The following is a 22,685-nucleotide window of genomic DNA, read 5'->3' as shown; positions in this document are numbered from 1 at the left end:
ATAACGTAAAATCAAAATTTCAGTATGAAAAATTAAATAATATTCATATGAAATTATTTTAAAAACAATTTCAATTTATTCCAGGTTATCGACAAAGGTACTTAAATTTTTCATCATCAAAAATTATAAAAAGTTCTTATTTATATTTTAAATGGGCTTCTTTTATGAAAAGTGCCCACTTCAAAGCGATTATTAACTCTAATAAATCCCAATTCAAGCAATAAATGCTCGCTTGAACGTAATTTTTATATGACTTTGACAATAACCAAGACGGTATGCTTAACGATGGTCTGTATTTATCTACCGAGCGATTACAAAGCCGGCTCCTTTAACGATTCGATACGTACACTCACACTCAGGAAGATAATAAAACAGATGAAAAACATATAATAACTACATTTGTTTTTTATAGTGGCATCATTTTACGCCTAGATACTCTTATATGTTAATAGGGCAGAATATAGCCACATTATTTTTGCGTCTAGGCGTTCGTTTTCAAAACTGACAGTTACGTCAGAATTCAATTCGACTTCAAAATTTACTTATTTCTCTCTCATATTTTTAAGGGAGAATTTATCTTCAACTATGCCGTTATAATGAAGCTATGTCACTTTAGTGCGTAGATATGTGTACCGTGACGTACGCTTCCCCTTGTTACATATCGATGTACCTACCCAAAAATTAAAGGTGGGGGGTCGGTAGTGTATCTTCGTAATCGCTCGAGAGAATTTATCTTCAACTTCAACAACGTCATGGTGAAGGTATGACGTCCTTAGCTTCCCATCATAATCGCAGCCCTGGGCTGGTATTCCGAACGCATTTATAGCGCGCTATAATGCGTATTTAGTACGTAAAAACGCTATTTTTACGTACTAAATACGCATTATAGCGCGCTATAAATGCGTTCGGAATACCAGCCCTGGTGTGTCATAGCTTATCTGTGTCTTCCTTTATCTAAATCAGTTCCATGCTAAATAAGTAGGTACAGTGTATGTGGCTATTTTGGCACTAATTATCACTCGGTCAGTTCAGTGAACACATCGTTTGGCAGTAATTTGACTTCAATGTTACGTGTACGTGCATGTTAGGCTGGACGCTGCGCTGGGTAGATTCGTTCCTCCAAAAACTGCCTGCATGAAAAAACGTCATATCGTAGGTAGTATACATTTCAAAGGGAAAATATTATATTATTACATTTTAAATTAAGTCGAATACTTATTGCAAAAAAACATTATTTTAGAATCAACGGAAGCTTTATAAACAGCCCGCATTATTTATTTATTGTATGTACGGCCTAAGCCAATTACAACAGTTATATGAAGAAACACACGGACAAGAAACTGAACAAAAATAACATAGAACTATGTAGCAAAGACAAACAAGGGCAATAAAATAATTCTATACAATATATTCATAAACACGATTAACATATAAGATTTCGAGCTAAACCATGCCAATCCATCTTCACCCTACACTGTTCTAGTGGCGAAGAAATCTACGAAAAGCCGGAAGATCTATCCCAAAAAATTCCAAATTGTGTGACGAATTGACGAATCTACACATTTTGGACATTGGGACATAAAAACAAAAGTTGCTCTTAGAAGTTTAGATAAATAGCAAATTTTGACTTCTGGTGACACGGTTGGGAACATGAAAAGAAATTGATTGCAACAGAGATGGGACATTATAGCATTAAGTATTATGAAACTGCATATTGGTCGGGTTGTGGTCCTGTGGCTAGTGTCTTGGACTCACGGACCAAAGGTCCGTGTTTCGAATCCTACTCTACCCCAACTCGATTCCATTTTCTAATAGTGAGTTATTTACAACTCGTTGAAAATGGCCCTCAAAATTAAATATTTGGGTAAATCATAAGAACGCAAATATTTCTTTTTACAAAAAAAAAAATATATATAAGGTCCATATCAGTTCTACGTTCCTCCAATGAAGACAGATTAAGAGATTGCTCTATTTCAAAATAGGAATAATTACCTTTTGCAATCAGAGCACCCATGCTACTTTTCTTAGAAAACGGTTTTGGACAGACTCGATATGTTCAATAACAGTCCAGTAGAATGGAGACCAAATTGGAGAAGCATATTCTAGATGGGTCGAACTAGTGAGCAGTGAAGAGTTTTGATGGTAATAATATTTTTGAAGTCCGTCGTTATGGATAATAAGGGGTTGAATATTGTCATGGAGCTTATGCGACATATTAGCAACACGTAAGAGTAAGACCCATTGGCCTGTTTCGCATGTGTGTCAATCACTCGGCCCAGTAAAATTACGGTGAGTGGATTTTAATTTACTATTTTCTTTTCCTTCTTTTGATTTACTGCTTGATTATTTTATTTTCTTCTCGCGGGTGAAAATTCTGCTAGAGGAAATCGAATGGAGATTAGTCGGCCTCGTGGCGTACTTATTAGTGCGTTTACCTGCCGATTAATAAAAAAAACAATTGAAAAAAGTCATTATTATACATTATACGATAAAGGTCTATCTATCCTATGTTTTTGGATCGGGTCGGGTGGATTTTTGTTATGGTGTGAAAACGGCCATTATGTAACATGTCAAACTCAAAGGCCGACACGGGTAAAATAAAAAAGGTTTATTTTTACGTGAGCCGCGAAAAAATAAGAAAAAAACCTTCGTACCTAATCAGTGTTTATAGAAACGTAGGTTTATTTCGAAAAGTAAGTATACGTAATAATAAAAAAAAGCACGAACACAAGAGATTGTTAAATGAGGAAAAAAACGAAAAACATAAATGTAATTAAATTTAAATGGGTACAAACGAATCTAATAAATGTCAATCCACTATAATTTTACTGAGCCGTTTAGATTAAGATGATATGTGTGAAATAGGCTATTCTCCGTCGGATATCACGCGGCTGGTTTGTTTATTTGGAAATTCTTGTAATAATGAACAGACTTTAAAGGATAACTTTAGTCGGTCTTCGCATACGATCGCGTTCATCTACATTCATGCATTTATTCAATCATCGCCACACGGCGATTTTTCCGACATTTGACATGTCCATCGTTCTTCTGCTTCCGTCAACATTCGCGTCGTAAATCCTTTTAGCCGTCGTTTCGCTGTCCATTCTCTCTACATGTCCAAACCAAAGTTGTAATTAAAATAAATTAAGATTATAGGAATTTGAGATGGTCTCTTAGGTTCAATGCTCAACAGATGTTCTAAAAATGCAAATAATTAAAACCTAAATAAACGGAGTAATAAAATTTATTTTAAAAAAACGTGTTCATAATCAACGTCTGCAGCCGAATAAAGAACAAGATTTTTATGGCAGCGCGAGTTACAGGAGAGTCTGGCAGTTTATTGTTACATTTATGGAACATTTCACGGAATAAAACATATTGTTTTATACGGATTACTATATTGTGGCATGTTTCTAAAAACGTGGGTCATTAAAAAGCAGTATAAAAGTTCCTATAGATTGCCAAACGAACACATGTGTGTCGGCCACGTATAAATAGTTAATAATACGCGTAATAAAATATATAAATTAGTCCATCGGTGGCTTACTTCTGTTTCGTTGAAGGTACAGTTGACGTTGACCTTAGAAGGATGTATCGCTTTGTAACAATGGCAAGCTTCATGCTTGCACAGTCCTTGGGCGGATTGCGCCTTGCCGCCTTGTATCAGCGCGAAGAGCATGAAGATGAGGCAGCCGCTGATGCCACCCATCGTGGGTCCTCACAGCATGGCTCCGAGCACCCTCACATATCCACAAGCCACTAGACACGACACAACAAAACACAAAATAACAAATAACGCACAAACTGACAGAACGACGAACAATAACACGACGGGGCAACACGACGAGCACACGCCACTCTAGCGGCGACAATAATCATCAATAAAAACATACGAATGAACTGGCTAGACGAGACAAGACCGTCACCGTACCCCCTCCACATTTCTGACGTTTATCGAATGAACAAAGCACCAGCGCCAGGTTAAGAACGAATGATATAACGTCAACAATTTTCAAACGTCTGGCTGAGTAGTTAGTACAAGTTACAGATAGTACCTAGAGATATAAGGTCGGTATTATACCATTTGTACCTTATTGCAAGATACGGTATAATACCACTTGCTGTTGTATTTTTTAAATGAAACGTTTGTCTTAATAAAATGGCTGTAAAGTCATTTAAATTGTGTTTTTTATTCTGAGATACTTATGAGGTGTACCTAAGGCGGTAAAATTACCCCGGTGTTTTGTAGTAATATTACCAGATTTTGGTAAAATACGATAATTTTACGTAAAAAAACTAATATGACGTACGAATTTATATTTTTCGGAGATACAACAAATACGAATAGGTTTGTTTCCAGGTTTAGATCCATCGAGTGGTTGCTAAGTTTTATTATAAGTATGGGACGTTCAAGGTCATTCGTTATGTACTTTTTTTGATAAAAAAAGGTTATGATGTTTTGAACAGGAACGGTAGACATAGGGTCCTTAGTAAAATTTTGTGTTTGTGACCTTGAACGACCCCCGCTTATGCCGCAATTTTGAAAAAATCATTAAGTTTTTTGGTTATAATTATGCCCCTATAGATTTTATAGAAAAACAAACAAAAGCCACTTGAAAATCTTAATCATTTTTTTCTTCGGACCAATACTTTCCAAGATACACGTTTGAACATCAAATCGATTTTATCAAAGTTCCAGAAAAGCGGTATTTGGACTAACTTTTTATAAATTATCCGATAGTTTACCAATTTAAAGTCATCATCATCGTCATCCTTCCATGTCCACTCCCTAGTTGGAGCATATGGTGTTCACAAAGATCCTCCAGGTATCTCCGTCGGCTGCCAGCTCTCATGCATTCACATAAGTCAGGTTCGCATCTCGTAGTTCTGACATGAACAGCCAATTAAGTCAGCAGCAGACGTCCAGGACGTCAAGAACCTGATGTTTTGTGAAGCAGGTAAACCTAAATTGCCATTACCTGATATACAATTATTTTGTGTATTATAATGTACACTGTTTGAAATATTTGTAAAACCTACCACCTGTATATTTGTAAATTTCAATACTTATGTCGGAACACGTGACTGCGAGTAAAATAAGCACTTTAAAAACAACTGGTGGAACTTTTTATTTAAATGCACTTGAAAGTACTAAAAAATCATGATGACATAGATCATAGATTAAAAATTTGAGCTCGCTTTTTGCTATATTACTTTTATTTAATAAAGATGGCATGTGAAAGGAAACAAATCAACACTACTATTCAGGACTAAGCAATATAAACAGCACCCATATGGAAATGGTAATAAAAGTAACAAATTTAATATTAATATATATAATATTCGTTGAAATCCAAACCAAAAGGAATGCAGGATGAAAACTAATTTTAATCACCGTTTTTTAAGGATGGTGACGCGAGCGGTAGTTCAAGGTACGATCTTACTTTCAGGTCTCACGTAATACTGATCACATTAAGTTCCAGTAACAGACGATCGAGATATTGATTTATTTATAGTTTATTTAATAATATATTGCCCTATGCGTCACTGCATGCGGATAAGGATTTGACCATGATGATAAAAGCTCCTTAGTCGACATAACAATTTTTTTATGCATAAGTTATGTTTTGGCCGCCACTACACCGCTGTCATAATGTTGTATTTTTTTCGAGATAATCGATTGTATGATACAAAATATCGTTAAAAGTTTGAAATATACGAGTAATTTAAATAAAGCTAATTACTTTTTTTAAGTAGCAAAACAACTAATAAAAAGGTTTTTAGTTCGCAATTTAAAAACATTACGTCATCTTAATGTCAGCAAACAGTTTTTATACTTCAACTAAAATATTTTTCATTTAAAACTAAAACTGTGCGTCTAGAGGTAAGATAAACTAAATTAAAAAACAAATAAAAATCTCCATGTTCCACTGTAAAAACTACCATAAAATTACGGGTATTTTACATCTTCAATAATACTATAGCAGCCTGGCAAGATGATCCTGGAGAAAAATGGCCTAAAAATTTGTAGAAAGAAGACCGAACATCTCTACCTGCAACTCCTTCAATTCGACTGGATTGGGAAATACTAGTAAACTGTGACTCATTCAAGCAACTGGGCTCTATCATTCACAAAGATGGAAGATGCACAGCGGATGTAAACTATAGATTAGATATGAGATGGAAGAAATTCAAATCGGTAACACAAATCTTATGTGACCCAAAAATACCTTTAAAGCTAAAAGGAAAGGTACATCAGACTATTATTATACGGGCAACACAGTATATGACTCCAAATGCTTGACTATGTACAACTCCTATTTAAGGCAACTTAAAACAGCAGAAATGCGAATGCTCAGGCGGTCGGCGGGATTATCATTAAAATATCAAATTAAGAGTTCACGTATTCGTGGTAGCCTGGGTGTTACTGACATAAAAGCTGTAAGGGAGACAGCAGAGATGACACGGGCCCATAAAACGGAGACCACCAGACCATACAGTAAATAAAGCAGTGTCTATGGATCTTTTCCGGCAGTTATCCAGAAGAAGTCAATCCAAAATCCTGCAGAGAAACGGCCCAGGCGAAAGTAACATCCAGAACCAAAGATTGTAAGTCTAATAACGAGAAGAGCCAACCCCAACAGCCTATTTAGGCAATGAGTTGGGACAGTGCCAGGAAGAAGATACTAATTATACCATTTTCTTTTTTGTTGTTGTATATAATGTTTGTCGTTATAAATGGTGTTAAAATAATTCATATTAATTTTGTTTATTATTATGATACGTATTATACTATTTGCTAAAGAGTTTTTTGAATGGAACTTTTCTCTTAATAAAATGGCCGTTCATTAAGTGTTTGGTAACACTCCCACACGCCAGAGGCAGTGTTACCAAACTGTGTTATTTTTTTACCTGGAAAATAAAATGCAGTAAGATGTGGTATTATTCCGATATAATTCAGAGCAATTTGGTTTTATTTATTTTTTGCACCACTACAGGTCAGGAAGCCCAATTACAGTGGTAAATTACATAACAGAACACCCAGGCTTGAGAAAAAACACATTTTTAAAATTTTTGTGTTCTCACCGGGAATCAAACCCGGAACCTTCCGTGCGTGAGTCAAGCGTCTTGAACACTACACCACGGAGGCCGCCGATATATTATACGATATATTTACAATTCCAGTCAAAAGTCACAGGTCACAAAGTGTTCGTTCTGTATCGAAAACGAGCTTGTATGCGAATAGTATTGATTCATTATAAATAATATACATTCACAGCATGGAAAAAATGTCAACGCAAGTTTAAAATAATACATAAATGAACTACTGTTTAAGTAATTCCATTGTGAATATTTTTCCTTTTTAACAAAATGCGCATTTGTGACATTGGCAGTAACATTGAATTGTTTGGCTTATTTTATACGAGTCTTCCATATCCACACGACTCGGTAAAATTAGAGTGGGTTGGTATTTTTAATAGTTTATTATATTTTTATTATTTATTTCGTTGCTACTCTAAGGTAAAAATAATGCAAAAAGACAACAAGTAAAGATTAGACAGCCTCTTGGTGTATTGATTAGTGCGATTTTCTACCATTTAATAATTTAAAAAATGTAAAACAATAAAAATTAATCCACCTCATGTAATTTTATCGTGCTCTGTGAAATTTTACGACTGTAAGAATTTAGCTTTTAAAGAACGTGCATAATTTTTTTGAGTGAAATTTAAGGTTACATTTTGCATCGAATTTTTTTTTATGTAATTTTGAATTCAAAAATGAAGTTTTTTTAAAGACAATTAATGACAATTAATTTTTAGTTAATTTTATTTTTTTTTATTTTATTTATTTCGAATACAAACAGATGTACAGGTTAAATGAATATTTAAAAAAAACAATATAAAATGTATACATAGTAGGGCCTGCCATCCAATTATATGTATTCATTAAATAATACTGTAATAAAGCGACGACGGCTTGAAGTTTAAACTATATAAATAGTAAATATACTATTTATTAAAATAAGATAAATATGGACAAAACAAGGAGATAGTGGAAAGGAAAATAAGGAAATTGATAAGGAGCGGTAAAGGATGATTGAAGGAAAGTGAGAGTGGAAAATTGCATTTGATTTAATGATTAAATGAATTATGAATGAAGAGCATGAATCAAGCCTATTAATTCTCTTCCGTACATATTGTATGGAGTGTTAAATATATCAAGACTATTAAATTTTTTGTTAAATGTTTCACATATACGAGGGATCGTAGAATGTTTCCGATGATTAGTTTTAAATTTACGAATATAGAAAATATCAGAGAGTCTAGTTGGCCTGAAGGGAACACGGTAAGCAAGTAGATTAATGAGTTCCGGGGAATCGAATTTATTATTGACAATTTTATAAAGCAGGATCTGATCAAACATATCTCTTATGTGTGCTAATGAATCAAGGTTATAAAATAATATATAATAATTGTCGTAAAATATTTTTTTGGGTGAAGTAGGACATCTGTTGTCGTTTTTAAAAACAGCTTTTATAGAAATCTGTGATAATTAATAATATGTATTATTTTTGAATGGATGTTGTAGCGTCAAGTATAATAATTATAAATTAAATCATAACTAGTTATTTAAATAAAGAAATATCAAAGAAAATCAACAATTTACCGATTTTTTAAATTAATTTCAATAATCTCAAACAAATTAACTGTTTTCAAGTGATATTCTAAAACGTTGATTCTTAAAAAAAATAATTAAACAACCAGTTAGTTAACAAATACCTGCGTACAGTACGTATTCACCTACATTATACAATGAGGAAATTCAGTGTCTTTTTTTTCTTTTTTAATTTGTTAATAGAATATTAAGCTAAGACAATTTATTTTTATTTTTTAAAGTTGTGTATTTATGAAAAAACGCGTGTGACGTCAGAAGTTGTTCTCTGACAGTTCTTCCGATTGGTTCGTTTACGGTGACCAAACCGGAGATATCCTTCAAAGCCCTCATATCATTAGATGGTTCATAAGAACTAGTGACGTCATTCAAAGAAGTGCGATTTTATTAAAATATTTTTTATAATTATTTTCAAGAAATTTTGCAATAGAATTTAATGCTCTAATTTTTACCGCGCGCAAGGAAACATTTTTGTATCCGAAGGGCTAAGTTCCTTATGACCTATTCGCTTCAACTAATACTTGCTAATACTCGAATAAGCATTCGAATGAGTGACACGAGTATTTGCAAAGAAAAAAATACTGATGTAAATAATTCCTACGTCCGATTCTAACTGCATCAACTTTATTAATATTTTCCAACACATTTAAATATGATTTATTGAAAGTCTCAAAATTATAAAAATATGAAAGTATTATCCGTTAAGATTTAAATATATTTTTGCAAAAAAGTTACGATAAAATCGTGACATTTTAAATTCTCTCTAAAGTTTGTTGTCGTCGATAGTTCGGTTATAAAAAATCGATTATTACATCACAAAAGTGAAATATGTTCGACAATGAGAAAGGGGAAAATAACGTAGAAGGCTTAAAAGTGACATTTTTAATAAGGCGTAATTCTTTTAATTTTTAAGTTACCTACCTGTATCTTGTTTGTTAATATTAATTTTAATCTGATCGCATTATTGAATCCTTACATTAATTTGCATAATTCACACGAAAACAGTGATTACAACGACCCATAATGTGTGATAAACAAAAAATCCTAAATACGTACGTATTAGGTATGTAAATGCTTTTTTTCTTCTGTTTTATAGCTTTTTCACTCCCAATGAAGTTTGTAAGATGGATCAACAAGTTTAGTGTAGTCAATACTTATTTTATAGAAGTATATGTTCTTATAACATATTCATGTCTATAGTATAAACAGTCTCAAGTTCCTTTTTTATAGATCGTGTGACTTTTTTGGCTGTAGAGACTCCATAAAAAATAAACAGAATGCATTACTTTTTACATAATGGAGGCCTGTGGAATGATTTAGGTTCGGGCATGCATTGCGCTGATCACTTCAAGTTTTAGTTATCGACAATTCTGCCAATAAGCCGTGCTAGGGTCGAATTTGAAAGTGGCTGTGCTCTACTTCCTTCAATGGTCTTGAATGTTCTAGAAGTTGATATCTGGTTCCTACTCAGTAAAGTGCAAATCTTGGCTTTTAGTCCCTTTACATTTGAAACATCAGGATACTAAATACAGAAAGCTTAACTGTCTGAAGCATTACGTATTCTTTTGCTTATGTCATCCGGAGCCATAAATCACCTAACGTGTCGTCCGTACTAAATGGTAACACATTTAATAGGCTCATTTTTTGTAAGATTTATTCCATTTGCATGCATTCCTTTCATTTGCTGATGCTGAGTTTATTACTTTCTCTGGAATTTGACGCTGGTACTCTGAGGGATAGTAATATAAAACTAATAATGGTGGCCTCCTCGGTGTAATGGCTAAGGCATTTGACTCACACGCGGAAGGTTCCTGGTACGAATCCCAGTGAGAACATAAAAATAAAATTAGATTTTTCTCCAACCTGTTGTAATGTAATCTACCTGTAATTGTGCCTCATGGCATATTGTGGTGCAATAAATAAATAAAAGACTACAAAGGGAAAATTTCAAAAACTGTGAAAATCTAGTTCAGTAGAACTCCAATCTGATGACAGTCAAACAGCTTACTTTGACCGAGATGTTCAGCAAGCAATTACTTTATTTTACAATACAGTACGTACATACTGTACTAATGTACAGCGCGTGGGACTACGCTTAGCATGTACAAGTGTTGCCTTTTCAATGAATTAATTCAAAAGCTCATTTTTCATTTTCAATCATTCATTTCAATTTTCAACGTACATTCAGTAATTAATTAAAATAGACCCTTTCTTCGGAAAAAAATCCAATTATCCAAATGGGGTCCGGTCCTCATTGATTTGGATAGTTGAAGTTCTTCTGCATCTAGCAGCGATAGCAATAGCCGACTGTTTCCTGCTGGTTAATATTAAATAAAGTATTTTTTAAAATTATATCCAATTAAATAATAATAAAGATGGTTAATTACGATGTTATTGCAGGCACGGAAGCAACAAGCAGCAGTTCCTCTCTGATTTTATTGCGTGCGCGGGCGACAGTGCAGGCGCGCGGCTGGCGCGATGGCTGCAGCCGGAGGCGCGCGTATCGCCAGCGCGCTGTGGGCTGCGAGCGAGTGCGGCGCGCGCGGGCCGAACAGCGCGTGCAGTTCTGTTACTGCGCGACCAGCGCGGCCGCCGCGCGCGCTGTCCCGGCCTGCCACTGCTGGCCACGGCACGCTTGCTGGCACCTGCGCGCGCGCCGCCACAGCACGTGCCCTATGAGGTCACGGTTAAGGAGAACATGAGCTTCCACTGCATTACCATGATGAAGGTGACATATTGTACATTTATTTTTACTTTATTTCTTCTTCTTCTTTTCCACATCCGCACCTAAGGGGAGAATGTGGACATCACCGTACGTCTCCAAAAGACCTTATAGCTAGCCAGCAGTCTCGCCTCTTCCTATGTCAATCCCTCGTCCCTCAATTCCGCTTAAAAAAGCCGAAAAATATTAATCAACGGTTTTTCAGATGCAAAAAAGAGTATCCTGAGGCATCAGCAGCGAGTGTTCAAATAAGGTCCTCTGCCTTACCCTCAAACTGTCAGTAGGGTCACATCTTGCTGAAGGGTGTGATTCTATAAAACGCCCAGTTGCATTCCACCAACAACATTACTGACTAGTCTTACTCGTTAGCATTAGGATCAAACTCATAACGATAAAGAGAGGATGAAAGGCGAGTTTTTGGCGCCTCCAAACCAGAACCAACTAGTTAAGGGAAGGTAATTCGACGGAAAAATTCATCAGAGTAGGCAACGGGAAACCACTCTGGTCATCTTTTCCCAGAAATCACTATGGCGAGTATATCCAATAAGCAGTTGTCCTGGCCGCGGAATAAAAGAGTACCGAGTAAGAGGACTGAGATGCTTTTGTTGTAGTGATCGCCAACGTCAGGGGGACCTGACAAGGCACCGCAAGAAAAGAAGAAGATAGGAGCTCAATCACAACACATCTTACATTTATATAGCATCATTTTTGTGAAATGTCCAAAGAAATCACAGCAGCTAGTGGCATAAAGGGTGACAGTCTGAACCTTTTATTGTTCAATTTAACAATGTACAAGATCATTCCCAAATAAGTGATTAATGCAATTTGTATTAAATTAGTTAAGGAATCAATTAGATGCTCTTATTGGGAACATTTTAACTTTTAAACACCTAGTGCATTTAATGTTCTCACTCCAGGAATCATTTCATAGTTATAACGGAAATAAGAGAAGCCACTAATTTTTCAATTTATGGAAGATAAACTATGTAATAGTATAGTCATTTTGCAACTGGCTTATTATTAAAGTAACTTAACAGGTTTTTATGACATGGGCAAATTCATACTAGGCACAAATAGATTTTTTTACCCCTGAAAACCTTTGTGGTTCTTTATCCATTCTGCCTACTCCTGAGAAAAACTATGTAGTAGTAGCAAAGATTTTTATTTTTACCATTCATTTTTCTGCCATAGATAGATACTCTTGTTATTATGATTCTTATGATTACTTATTGACATATTTAAATCAATACAGTTATGCGTCTGAGAACAACTCTGATTTTGTTTATCTGACCAGTTCGATTCACCAAACTAATAAAAAGTTTTTTTACTGCCACTTTTCTGGGCCAACAATATAACAAAATGACTTGTTTTTGGTAGGAGTTACAACAATATTCACTTGAGGAACTTCATCTAGCGTCCCCTTGCTCCAACCGGCCAAGGGAGGTGCTAATGGTGAGCCAACAGAACGGAGATGAGGTGATGATGAGCTGGGTGCCCAAGTACCCCGGAACCTACAGCATCTCGGTTACAATAGACGGATATCCCATGGACGAGGTAACACATAAATTAATACTCTGTTTTTAACGCATAAGCTTGAACAGAAATTACAAAGTAATAACATGTATATTATGTAAGATGAATGTGTGGGAAATTTATGTATGACAGGGTTAAGAACGGTCATTACGGTCTAATTAATAAGATTAAGAAAGATTTACTAAGATGGTTTTGTCATGTGGAACAACAGAGTAAATGGTAATATATTTTTATAAAGATGGCCAAGAAAGACTTAACATTATCAGATAAACCAAAATAAACCAATTTTATGAGATGCTAGATGGAACTTGAGTAAAATATACTGTAAATCATCTTCTGATTCTGTCACTGTGGTTGCATCGTCTGCGTAACATTAGTTCCTTCATCCTCAAAAGCGTTTTTATTTATTTATTTAGTTTGTGGAAAAAACTGTTCAAGTTTATAAAAAAAGCTGCCAACTAAGACAAATATGAACTGTTAAATAACTTTTAATATAAATGGTAATCACTGGCGTAAAAATACATATTCTAATCATTTTTGCAGACTCTGTCGCTGATCGTAGAGGAGGATCCGGAGAGCCAGAAGAAGAGTGCAGCACCTCCCAAGCCAGCTGTACCGGAACCTGCTAACAATGTTCGTATGTTTGTGGACAAAGACTCGGCCGGACTCCGAGTTAGAGCTTTTCCGTCTCTTCAAAGCGATCAAATTGGCTTAATAGCCACCGGTTGTGCAATAACCTTTGATGATGTGGTATGTACTTCAGCTGCGGCGGTCTTACAGAGTGGTAGCGTGCTTGTATTTAGTTTTCCATTCGTAAAAATCATTTTATCCATTGCATAATTTAGTTAATGGAGCCTGTTTCAATGAACGATTAAGATAATACAACTTGTTTTAATTAAGTTAGTTTAGTTACAATAGTTATAGGACCTAGAATAATCTAACAGATCTTCTTTTTCAAGATTATTTATCATTACATCTACATATGTCGTCAGTATACTGGCAAAACCCCCTAAATGACAAACTTTGAGAAAACAAGTTATAAATGCAGTTATGACATTTTTCCAGCTTTATCAACTGGTTAAATCCTCTAAATCTTTCGAGGTTTAGTTTCAAAGTTATCATGCATAAGCACTCACTACTATTTTATTATTTTAATGTTTTCTCTTGAAAACGATTAAAAGTCTCATCCATTGATACAGTTTAAAGGAACTACTAAGATGGTTTCATGAGTATGTATCATGTCCAAAATATGTTAGAAAAACTATTCAGTTCGAAAATATATGTGTTATGCAGTGTAGGATTGTTCACCTTAGGGACCCCGCTTTGTACAATTACTTTGATGCCCTAGTTTTTATATTTTGTATATTTTTTTGCACCACAACATGCGATGAAGCCTAATTGCAGTGATGAATTACAGCGCAGAACACCCAGGTTAAACACCCAGAAAAAACATAATTCATTTTAGTTTTCTTACCGGGAATCGAACCCGGAGCCTTCCGAGTATGAGTCAAGCATCTTAGCCACGATGCCACGGAGGCCGCCAAATTTTTCAATATGTACTTATGACAGAAGTAGAGAAAATTAAATTTTATGTGACATGTACGAAACGAAATGAAACGTTTCAATTTCGGGTCCATTTTCAACGAGTTGTATATAACTCATTGAAAAAAAAAATGTGTATATCATAAAAAATCTTATATGTACGGTTTGTATAAACACACTCAGTTAGCTAGTTTAACTTATTGTAAAATTTCACACTGAATTTACGTATCAAATAATCAAATATTTCTTTGAAATAACTTGTACTTCTTACATTACGTTGGGTTTTTGATACAAGTTGGTAACTACAAATTTGTATAAAATCAGATTGATTCATAACTGGCGTCAAATAATCATTGTTTAAAAAGTGAATAAAAATATTTTTTATAAAATTCTGCTCGGGGTTTTACTTGAATTATTGATTTGGGATGAGCTTTTAACTTTATAAGTGCAATATGTCACAATTAGTGAAATGTTAGCTACCGACTTGTGCCAGAAACCCGACAATATACGGGTGTATATCTTCCTTTACTAATATGTTTTGGTCAATAGAAGTCACCGAGAGAATGTTTTGTTTTTTTAAATGGTATAATACACATTTCCTTCAAAGTTTTCCATTTCCATTTCCATTTTTTTTTTTTTTAAATCAGGACAATATTCTCGATCATATGAAAGAATCAATTTGAATGTTTTCTAATTGTACTTTAGTGTACTCGTTAGTTCATTTTAATACAAAGCCCTGCCTAACAATGTCAACTGAAGTCAAATGTATATATACACATTTTTATAAAAACCGGTACATACACATTTCTTTGTGTAAAAAAAAAGAACTGCCAAATTATTATTAGCATTATTTGTTACAAACAGACAGCCTTTGCTGGTGCGCCTACATTTTGTGTATTGTTTTTTGTTTCCGTACTTCTTTCAAAAAAATATCTTAACGGTTTTTAAACTATGAGTAACTAAAGCAGGCATTTGTAGTTTATCCCTTTGACACCGCGGGCTAATGGTGATGCACCGGTTGGTACAATGGAATAACCGAATTATGCTCACACAAATTCTTCAAAAAATTTCTTGCATATTTTATATTTCGTTTTTTATACTATTCATATTTTTTATGATAATCTAGTAGAGTAGGCACTGCTTAATTTGCCTATAGCAACGCACGCCACTGATTTACTGTAAGTAGAATTGGTTTGAAATAAGTCAATGCCTAAGATTAGGGCGATTTCTCATATCGGTAAAACATAAAGTATTTTAACAAACTACAACAGGGATTGAGAACATTTTAGAGAAGGTAATATGGAATTCTAGACATTTACAGGACTTAAATAAATTATTTTTTTTAAGGAATAACCCGCTAAGCCTCTATTTTGAGGCTTGTCAGCAGGTGGGATAGAGGGGATATGGAAGGAGGTAATGATAAATACACCACAACACCCAGACCGATTGTGAAAAAAATCTTTTTTGGATTTATTTCTTGCAACCATTGGGAATCAAACCCGCGACGCCAGTTTCACAGTTGGCCGTCTAACCAACTGCACCATGGCGCCTGCCAAACCTTATGACCTGTCATTGGCTGGTTTAAGTGGCCACTTGACACACTGTGTAACATTCAACGTTTTGCTCATGTTTGAACATCCATATTTCTTCGATTCTTCCATCTGTTGATTTTAGTGAAGGTAAAAACCTAATACCTTTATTGTTGTGAAGAGGTTTATTAGATCAAATTATTTCACATACTAGGCAACGCCTCAAAACAATTTTCCAATTTAAACTTCTTGGACAAGTTGCTATTATTACAATATTTTGAGTTTGTCTAAAATTAACAAACTACAACAGGGATGGAAAACATTTTAGAGAAGGGAATATGGAAGTCTAGCCATTTACAGGGCTTATGACCTGTCATTGGCTACATTAAATGGTATTCTCTTCTCTAAAATGTTCTCCAGCCCTGTTGTAGTTTGTGATCTGTGATGTATCTTAGTGACTCCCTAAGGGGTGAGATCCAGTCTTTTGTCTATGAACATTTGGACAGACTCAACATACTGTAATAAAGTATTTAATTTTCTTAGACTACCTCTATGTCATTTTCACTTTTGGCCATACCTATGCACAGATACGTGTTAATAGTAAAGGCTTGACATAAATGCACCATTTTGTGATAAAACATTTTTTAAATTTAAGTGTGTTTTTTTCTAGATAATATATCAAAAATTTTGTAGAAAAAATATTTTTAAAGTTCAACCCTTGAATGATTTTGTTAAGATAGATGTGATGATGAAATAATTCAGGAAAATCCGTATTCCCTTCTTAAAGAAGTTCTTTGTGTATGTTCAAACATTTATCTTCGTAATATTTATTAATATGAGCATTGAATGTTAAAATTTAAAGCTTAATCCTCTGAATTGGCTATGATAAGCTGACTTGGTTTAAGCCAATTCTACTCTACCCTCTCACTTAAGTTCATTGAAACAGTCTCCTGTGCAAAGCATTACATAAATAGAGTTAAATATGCCAATAAAATTTGTCTCGCTAAATTTAAAATCATCTCTGTAATGCTAAAATTCTAGACCTCGTCGCTTTAGTAACCACTGTTAAGCCAAAAAGCACACGCGACCTATACATCCGCAACGTCAACACTCAATCAAAGGCACAAAATAATGTTGAATACTATCTGGGATAAATGGAAAGTGCATTATTAAACTGTAGTTCAAAATTCAACTCAATATAATACATAGCTGCAGTCTTACGACAGGGTTATTCTCAGTGAAAGAGGTCACAGTCTATTTTTATTTAAAGTGACTCAACTGACAAAAGGAGATATGTGTCTGCTTGTAAAAAAAATGTGGGAATATCCCACTGAATGGTGGTTAATTAATAGAACTCCATATAAGATAACAAAATACTAACCTAAGGGTTAGAATTCTATCAAATTTAAAACAGATTCACACTTAGCTATGTTATACCGTAAACAAAAGGAATATTGAGTTGACATTTTGTTACAGTTAAAAATATAAAAATCCCATTGTGAACCGAATCACTAACAGTATTTTCTACTTCCATATTGATTTTAGAATGAATGATATTCTGTTTATTGTGCACTGTCTACGTTGGCTATGTTGCCCTCAGGTCAAGTGTGCGTAACCGTAACCATTACTACATTGGACGATAATTGATTTCCAGATTCTGTTGGTAATTTAAATCTTCCGATTATATGGATCTACAAAGATACACTTTTACAGTAATTTCTATTCCCCCCTTTTCTAAAACGTTCCTTTATTTATTTAAAATTGGCATTTCCACTCATATAGTAAATTCTAATTTAATTTATTCCAATTTAGCAATTATTATTTTGCATGGCATTTATAAAAAATTAAACTTACTTTAATTTATTTAAGAAATAGTTATTTTGCTTAAAATATTTACAGTTAATCTAACAGTTTATCAATGAGTTTGTTTTAAACTGTTAATTAAATTAAAATCATAATGAATATCTACCCTTTTTCCTATTCATGTATTAAAATTAGATAATACCTACAATTATCCAAATGTATTTATTGTTGTTCTTATCATATAATATATTTTCGTTTTACTAAAACTATCTGTAAGTTTCAATATGTCTTGTGATTAATAATATATTTCTCGGTTTTAAAATAAATTATACAGTATTTAAGCCATTGCTCAAGTTTTTGTTGTTGCAGTTTGAGCAATCATTGTGACAGTTTGTTCCTGTCATAAATAACCTTATTGTTTTGAATGTTTCCGCCAAAAATTACTAATTGACCATCCAAGTCTAACTTTTAACATACATACCATTATACCGAAGATTATCATAATATAAACTTTATCTTCTTAGTATTTTTTAATATTTTTAGTTTAATTAGCAGTTTAAAACATGGCTAAAAGCAATTTGATATTTTGAATTACAATTATGCTGTCCCATCTTGTTTTTACATTATTTCTTTTTCATAGCATGCTTCTATAAAATTCAAAATAATACTGTAAATTTGTATAATACTGTAAGTTTTATTCACTTAACATGCTCTCAAATATGTAGATAGTACTGAAGACATCTTTTCAAATTGGAAGAAGTTTAATTAAACTTCCTAAAGTTACTTATATATTTTTTTTAATTTTCTCAAAATAAAAATAATTTCACATTTTAAATACTTGTCTGGTCTGTTTCCAAGAAAAGAAGTCTTTTTGAAGCGTGTTCCTACATGGAAAATTTCAGGATTTATTATTTATTCTTACTAAAATATGCGTGTTGATGATTTATTTAAATGATTTAATAATATATTATAGCCAATAAAAGAACCTATATTAAATTAATTTTATAACTAATCAATCAGACAGTTATTCCAAAAACTAACTTGTAATATTATAATATATTTAAATTTGATTTTACTAATGTTTTCATTGTATCAAGTTTATTAAATTACTTAAATCAATATATTTGTATATCAATTAGGTTATCATCATTATTTGTAATTAATTACGCAATAATTTATATAATTCAGCAATCCTTATGTTTTACCTAGAGTAATTAATCTTGAAATCACCCTTGTTTAAATGCGACATTGATGTTGTCTTGTATGATGCAAATCCACCATTTAGTTGATCAGTGAAGTAATTATATATTTTTATAAATATTTAAAAATCTGATTTTGGAAACACATGGAATTGAGGGATGTTCTTACAAAACTACGTGTGTAAACTTTCCCAAATAAAAAAAAAAGTTTTTTTATTTATCCTTGAACTATTAATCTGAGCTATTAATCTGATGTTAATAAAACATTAACACTTGTTTATTTGATAATGAACACTATTTGTTGTGTTTTTACTATGCAAAATATCGGAATGTGTTTTATCTAGGGAAGTTTGTCGAGTTTTGAAAAAAAAAATGTTTCTCAATTTTATAAATTTATCTTTAGATGTTCAGTATAAATAAATGAAGACAAAATTATCGATTGAATATTTCCAATGAATATTTCAAATAATTTGATTTTAGATATTACCTAGTAACTAAACCGAGTCATTTTTGTAATGAAAATCTGTTTTCTAATTATTTTGTTAATGTGTAATTATTTCATATTTTAGAGCAATAATAGAACTAAATAGATAATAGAGTAAGAATTCACTAATTTCATCTAATTGACTTCTTTTTAAAAAATTGAAATTGTGCGATTGTAAATTATTGCGAATTTGCTGATTATTGATTAATAGCAAGCATGCGTTGATAGGTAATTTTGTCTTTGAAAATAAAATTTTGGTTGACTTGCATCTGCTTTAGTATAAAGTGCTAAATTGGGAGTTCTATTCTAAATTATTGACTCTGAATATAACATATGTACTGGGACCTGTTTTCAATATCAAATAAGTCTTGCGTTGACCTTACCTATAACATTTCATTTAAATAAAAATTTTTAGTACTAGGTAGGAAAAATCCACAAGGTATTGAATGTACATAATATTTTTGCTATACTATAGAAATCTCTGTAGAATAACAAAATATGTACATTTTGATGAATTATTTAATAGATACCTCAATAAATATGTAATATCATTCTTGGTCACATGTGTATGTACGAAAAATGCCTTGAAGTATTTTTTTCACAACTTTACAGGAGAAAAACAAATAATTGATTTTTTTTGTTCTTATTTTGTAAAAAAGAAAATGTTTTTTTTAGTTTAGACACGACACTGGCAAAAGTATGAAATTTTATCATAAAACACAAATTTTAATATTTTCAATAATTTTTGTGACAAATTGCTACAATGCACGAGGCATATCCAGAAAGTAAGAGTACTGAATTTAAAAAATAAAAAAAAAAATTACAGTACCTTGTTTGTATGTATATTACTTATTTTCTCACATAGTCGCCTTCCCGTTCTATGCAGGTTGTAAGTCGTGGCACAAGCTTTTTGATGCCCTCCTCATAGAACTCTTCCGCCATCTCCTTCGTCCACTTCAAGACCTCCTGTTTCACCTCATCGGTAAAAAAAAAATTCCACCCATGTGAGTCTTCAGGAAGGTAAAAAGATGAAAAAGTGTCTCAAAATGTCCCAACCAAACTAGTTAACACGCACCTTGGTGGCGGGAACTTGCGAGCGCTAGCGACCTGATTCAATTTGTGCTGATCTGTCGGTTGTTTTGCGACCCATCTCGAGCACAATTTTCGATATTCCAGCATTTGTGTAATTGTTTCGTATAACAGAGAACTGAAAATTTGTGAAAAAATCACAGACATTTCATCTACGGCCTATCCGCGATCTTCACAAACAGTTTTGTCGATTTTTTGCACCAACTCATCGGTCACAATTAAAGGTCTCCACTCCTTTGCTCGTCATGAATATTTGTTCTTCCTTCATTAAACTCATTACACCACTTAAATACATTTGTTTGGTCCATAGCACCTTCGCCATAAACAGTTTAGATCCATGCAAAAATTTCAGTCGGAGTTTTTCCTTCTGTGAGAAGGAACCTTATGACAGCGCGCACCTCACACATGGCAGGATTTCTTATTGACATCTTACACAGAAACGAACACTAGGAGGCAAGTTTTGGTACTAACGAGGGTCACCAGTGCTCTTTGTGTTCAGGAAACCCCCCACTAATAATCAGTGTTGCCAACTTTTGGAAAAAAAATCTCACAGCACGAGAGCCAAACAGTACTCTTACTTTCTGGATATGCCTTGTATAATTCCAAAACCATCTGTTAATTGGAGAATATTAAATAAATAAAATATATAGTTTGGTTGACTTATTTTGTTTTGCAGAATACCTAATATAATATATATTGTCTTTTTTTGGGTGATCCCGTGTCAGTTGGATTCCTTTCGACTACTATTAAAGTAGCCATCTTCATATTGATAACAGTAGCCGTGAGAATCTACCACCTACCTACTATAATAAATTGTTATATTAAATCAAATCACTATTTTTTAAGTCTTTTATCTGCAAATTACTAATTTTATTGTACCTATTCCTAAAATCACCATATTAAAAAAAAAAATCACTGAAAATTATAAATTATGAATGATCTATTTTGTGATATAAATTTTAGTTTTTTTTATGCAAATCATTTATTTAAAAGTTATCAATAAATTTGTTTTGAATTTCTATTTTTGATGATTTAACTGAAATAATTCCACAATATTCACAATTAGTTAAAACTATCATTCACCTTTTATAGTGGGTAGATGTATATTTTTTTTCTTGTAATTTTCTCAATGGAAAATTTCAGTTTCTCTGAAGTAAGATTTTGATTTCCATTTCAAATGAAGATAAATAATTATGAACTTAATTTAATTATTCACACGTCAACTGGTTAAAATCGCCGATAAAACAGGTCCCAGGAATGCAAGGTAATTGGTTCTGTGCGGTAAATATTCAAGGAGGTGGTACAGAAACATATTTGATGGAAAAAATGAGAAATTTAGGGGTCTTAAGTCAACAAACTCTGGGCCAATTGAACCCTTTTAATCCCAGCATATTTTGCATAGAATGTGTGAATTTTTTTTTTTTTTTTTATCAATGACAATTGCTTATACTTTTTTTATCTCAATTTATACCCATTGAGTTTCTGAATTGAGAAACAAGTTAACAAAATATCTCTAAACATTTGATTTTAATTTTCAAATCTATAAATAATCATTTAACATAACTTATATAAAAACTCAGCCTCATGATATCAAAAGAGTTAAAGACAAGAATATAGGCATAAAAAGACTAATGAAATGAACTTTTAAAATTATTTAGTATATCTATTGGGACCTCGAAATCTGTAAGCAAAGCGCTTTTAAATATCATGGCCCCGAAAGGTATTTTATTCAGTATTTCGTTTACCTAATTTATTGGCTGATGACAATGATGTAAATATGGAATAGGAACATTTTTCACACAACAAGTGTCAACTAAATGCTAATAAAATAGTGCAAAATTACCCTCTAATGTAATTGAGTAAATTGTAATGATAAACTATACACGGTGTTCTTTAAACCCTGTCACATCTAAAACCACGATGATCAGTATGAGCAAGAAGACATATTAGCACATTAAAATAATTTTTTAGAACGAATAAAATTGACGAAAATAAAATATTAAAAAAATAAAATGGTTGCTTACTTCTGCAAGGGAGAAGCGAGGAGATTGATACACCGTCAACCACATGGCCACGCCTCCCTTGCTTCTCCCTTGCAGAAGTGAGCAACC

At 33.0% G+C, this 22,685-nt stretch overlaps 2 protein-coding genes across 2 annotated transcripts in view; one reads left to right on the top strand and one right to left on the bottom strand.

Annotated features, from left to right (window-relative positions):
* Positions 1-3,897, bottom strand: part of LOC148277567 (uncharacterized) — a 46,549-nt gene extending 42,652 nt beyond the window's left edge. The window contains exon 1 of the mRNA XM_088232704.1: positions 3,548-3,897. Within this exon, the coding sequence (XP_088088830.1) occupies positions 3,548-3,709 (162 nt within the window). The 5' untranslated portion in view covers positions 3,710-3,897. The remainder of the gene's footprint in view (positions 1-3,547) is intronic.
* Positions 1-22,685, top strand: part of hiw (MYC binding protein highwire) — a 242,193-nt gene that overhangs the window by 169,432 nt on the left and 50,076 nt on the right. The window contains exons 31-33 of the mRNA XM_088232701.1: positions 11,074-11,401; positions 12,773-12,949; positions 13,472-13,678. Coding sequence (XP_088088827.1) covers positions 11,074-11,401; positions 12,773-12,949; positions 13,472-13,678 — 712 coding nt within the window. The remainder of the gene's footprint in view (positions 1-11,073; positions 11,402-12,772; positions 12,950-13,471; positions 13,679-22,685) is intronic.

Source organism: Micrasema longulum, unplaced genomic scaffold (assembly GCF_059751315.1).
Source record: "Micrasema longulum isolate JH-2025_06_02 unplaced genomic scaffold, ASM5975131v1 h1tg001011l, whole genome shotgun sequence".
Lineage (NCBI taxonomy): Eukaryota > Metazoa > Arthropoda > Insecta > Trichoptera > Brachycentridae > Micrasema > Micrasema longulum.
Note: the sequence above shows the minus strand (reverse complement) of the source record. Positions and strands in the feature narration are given on the sequence as shown.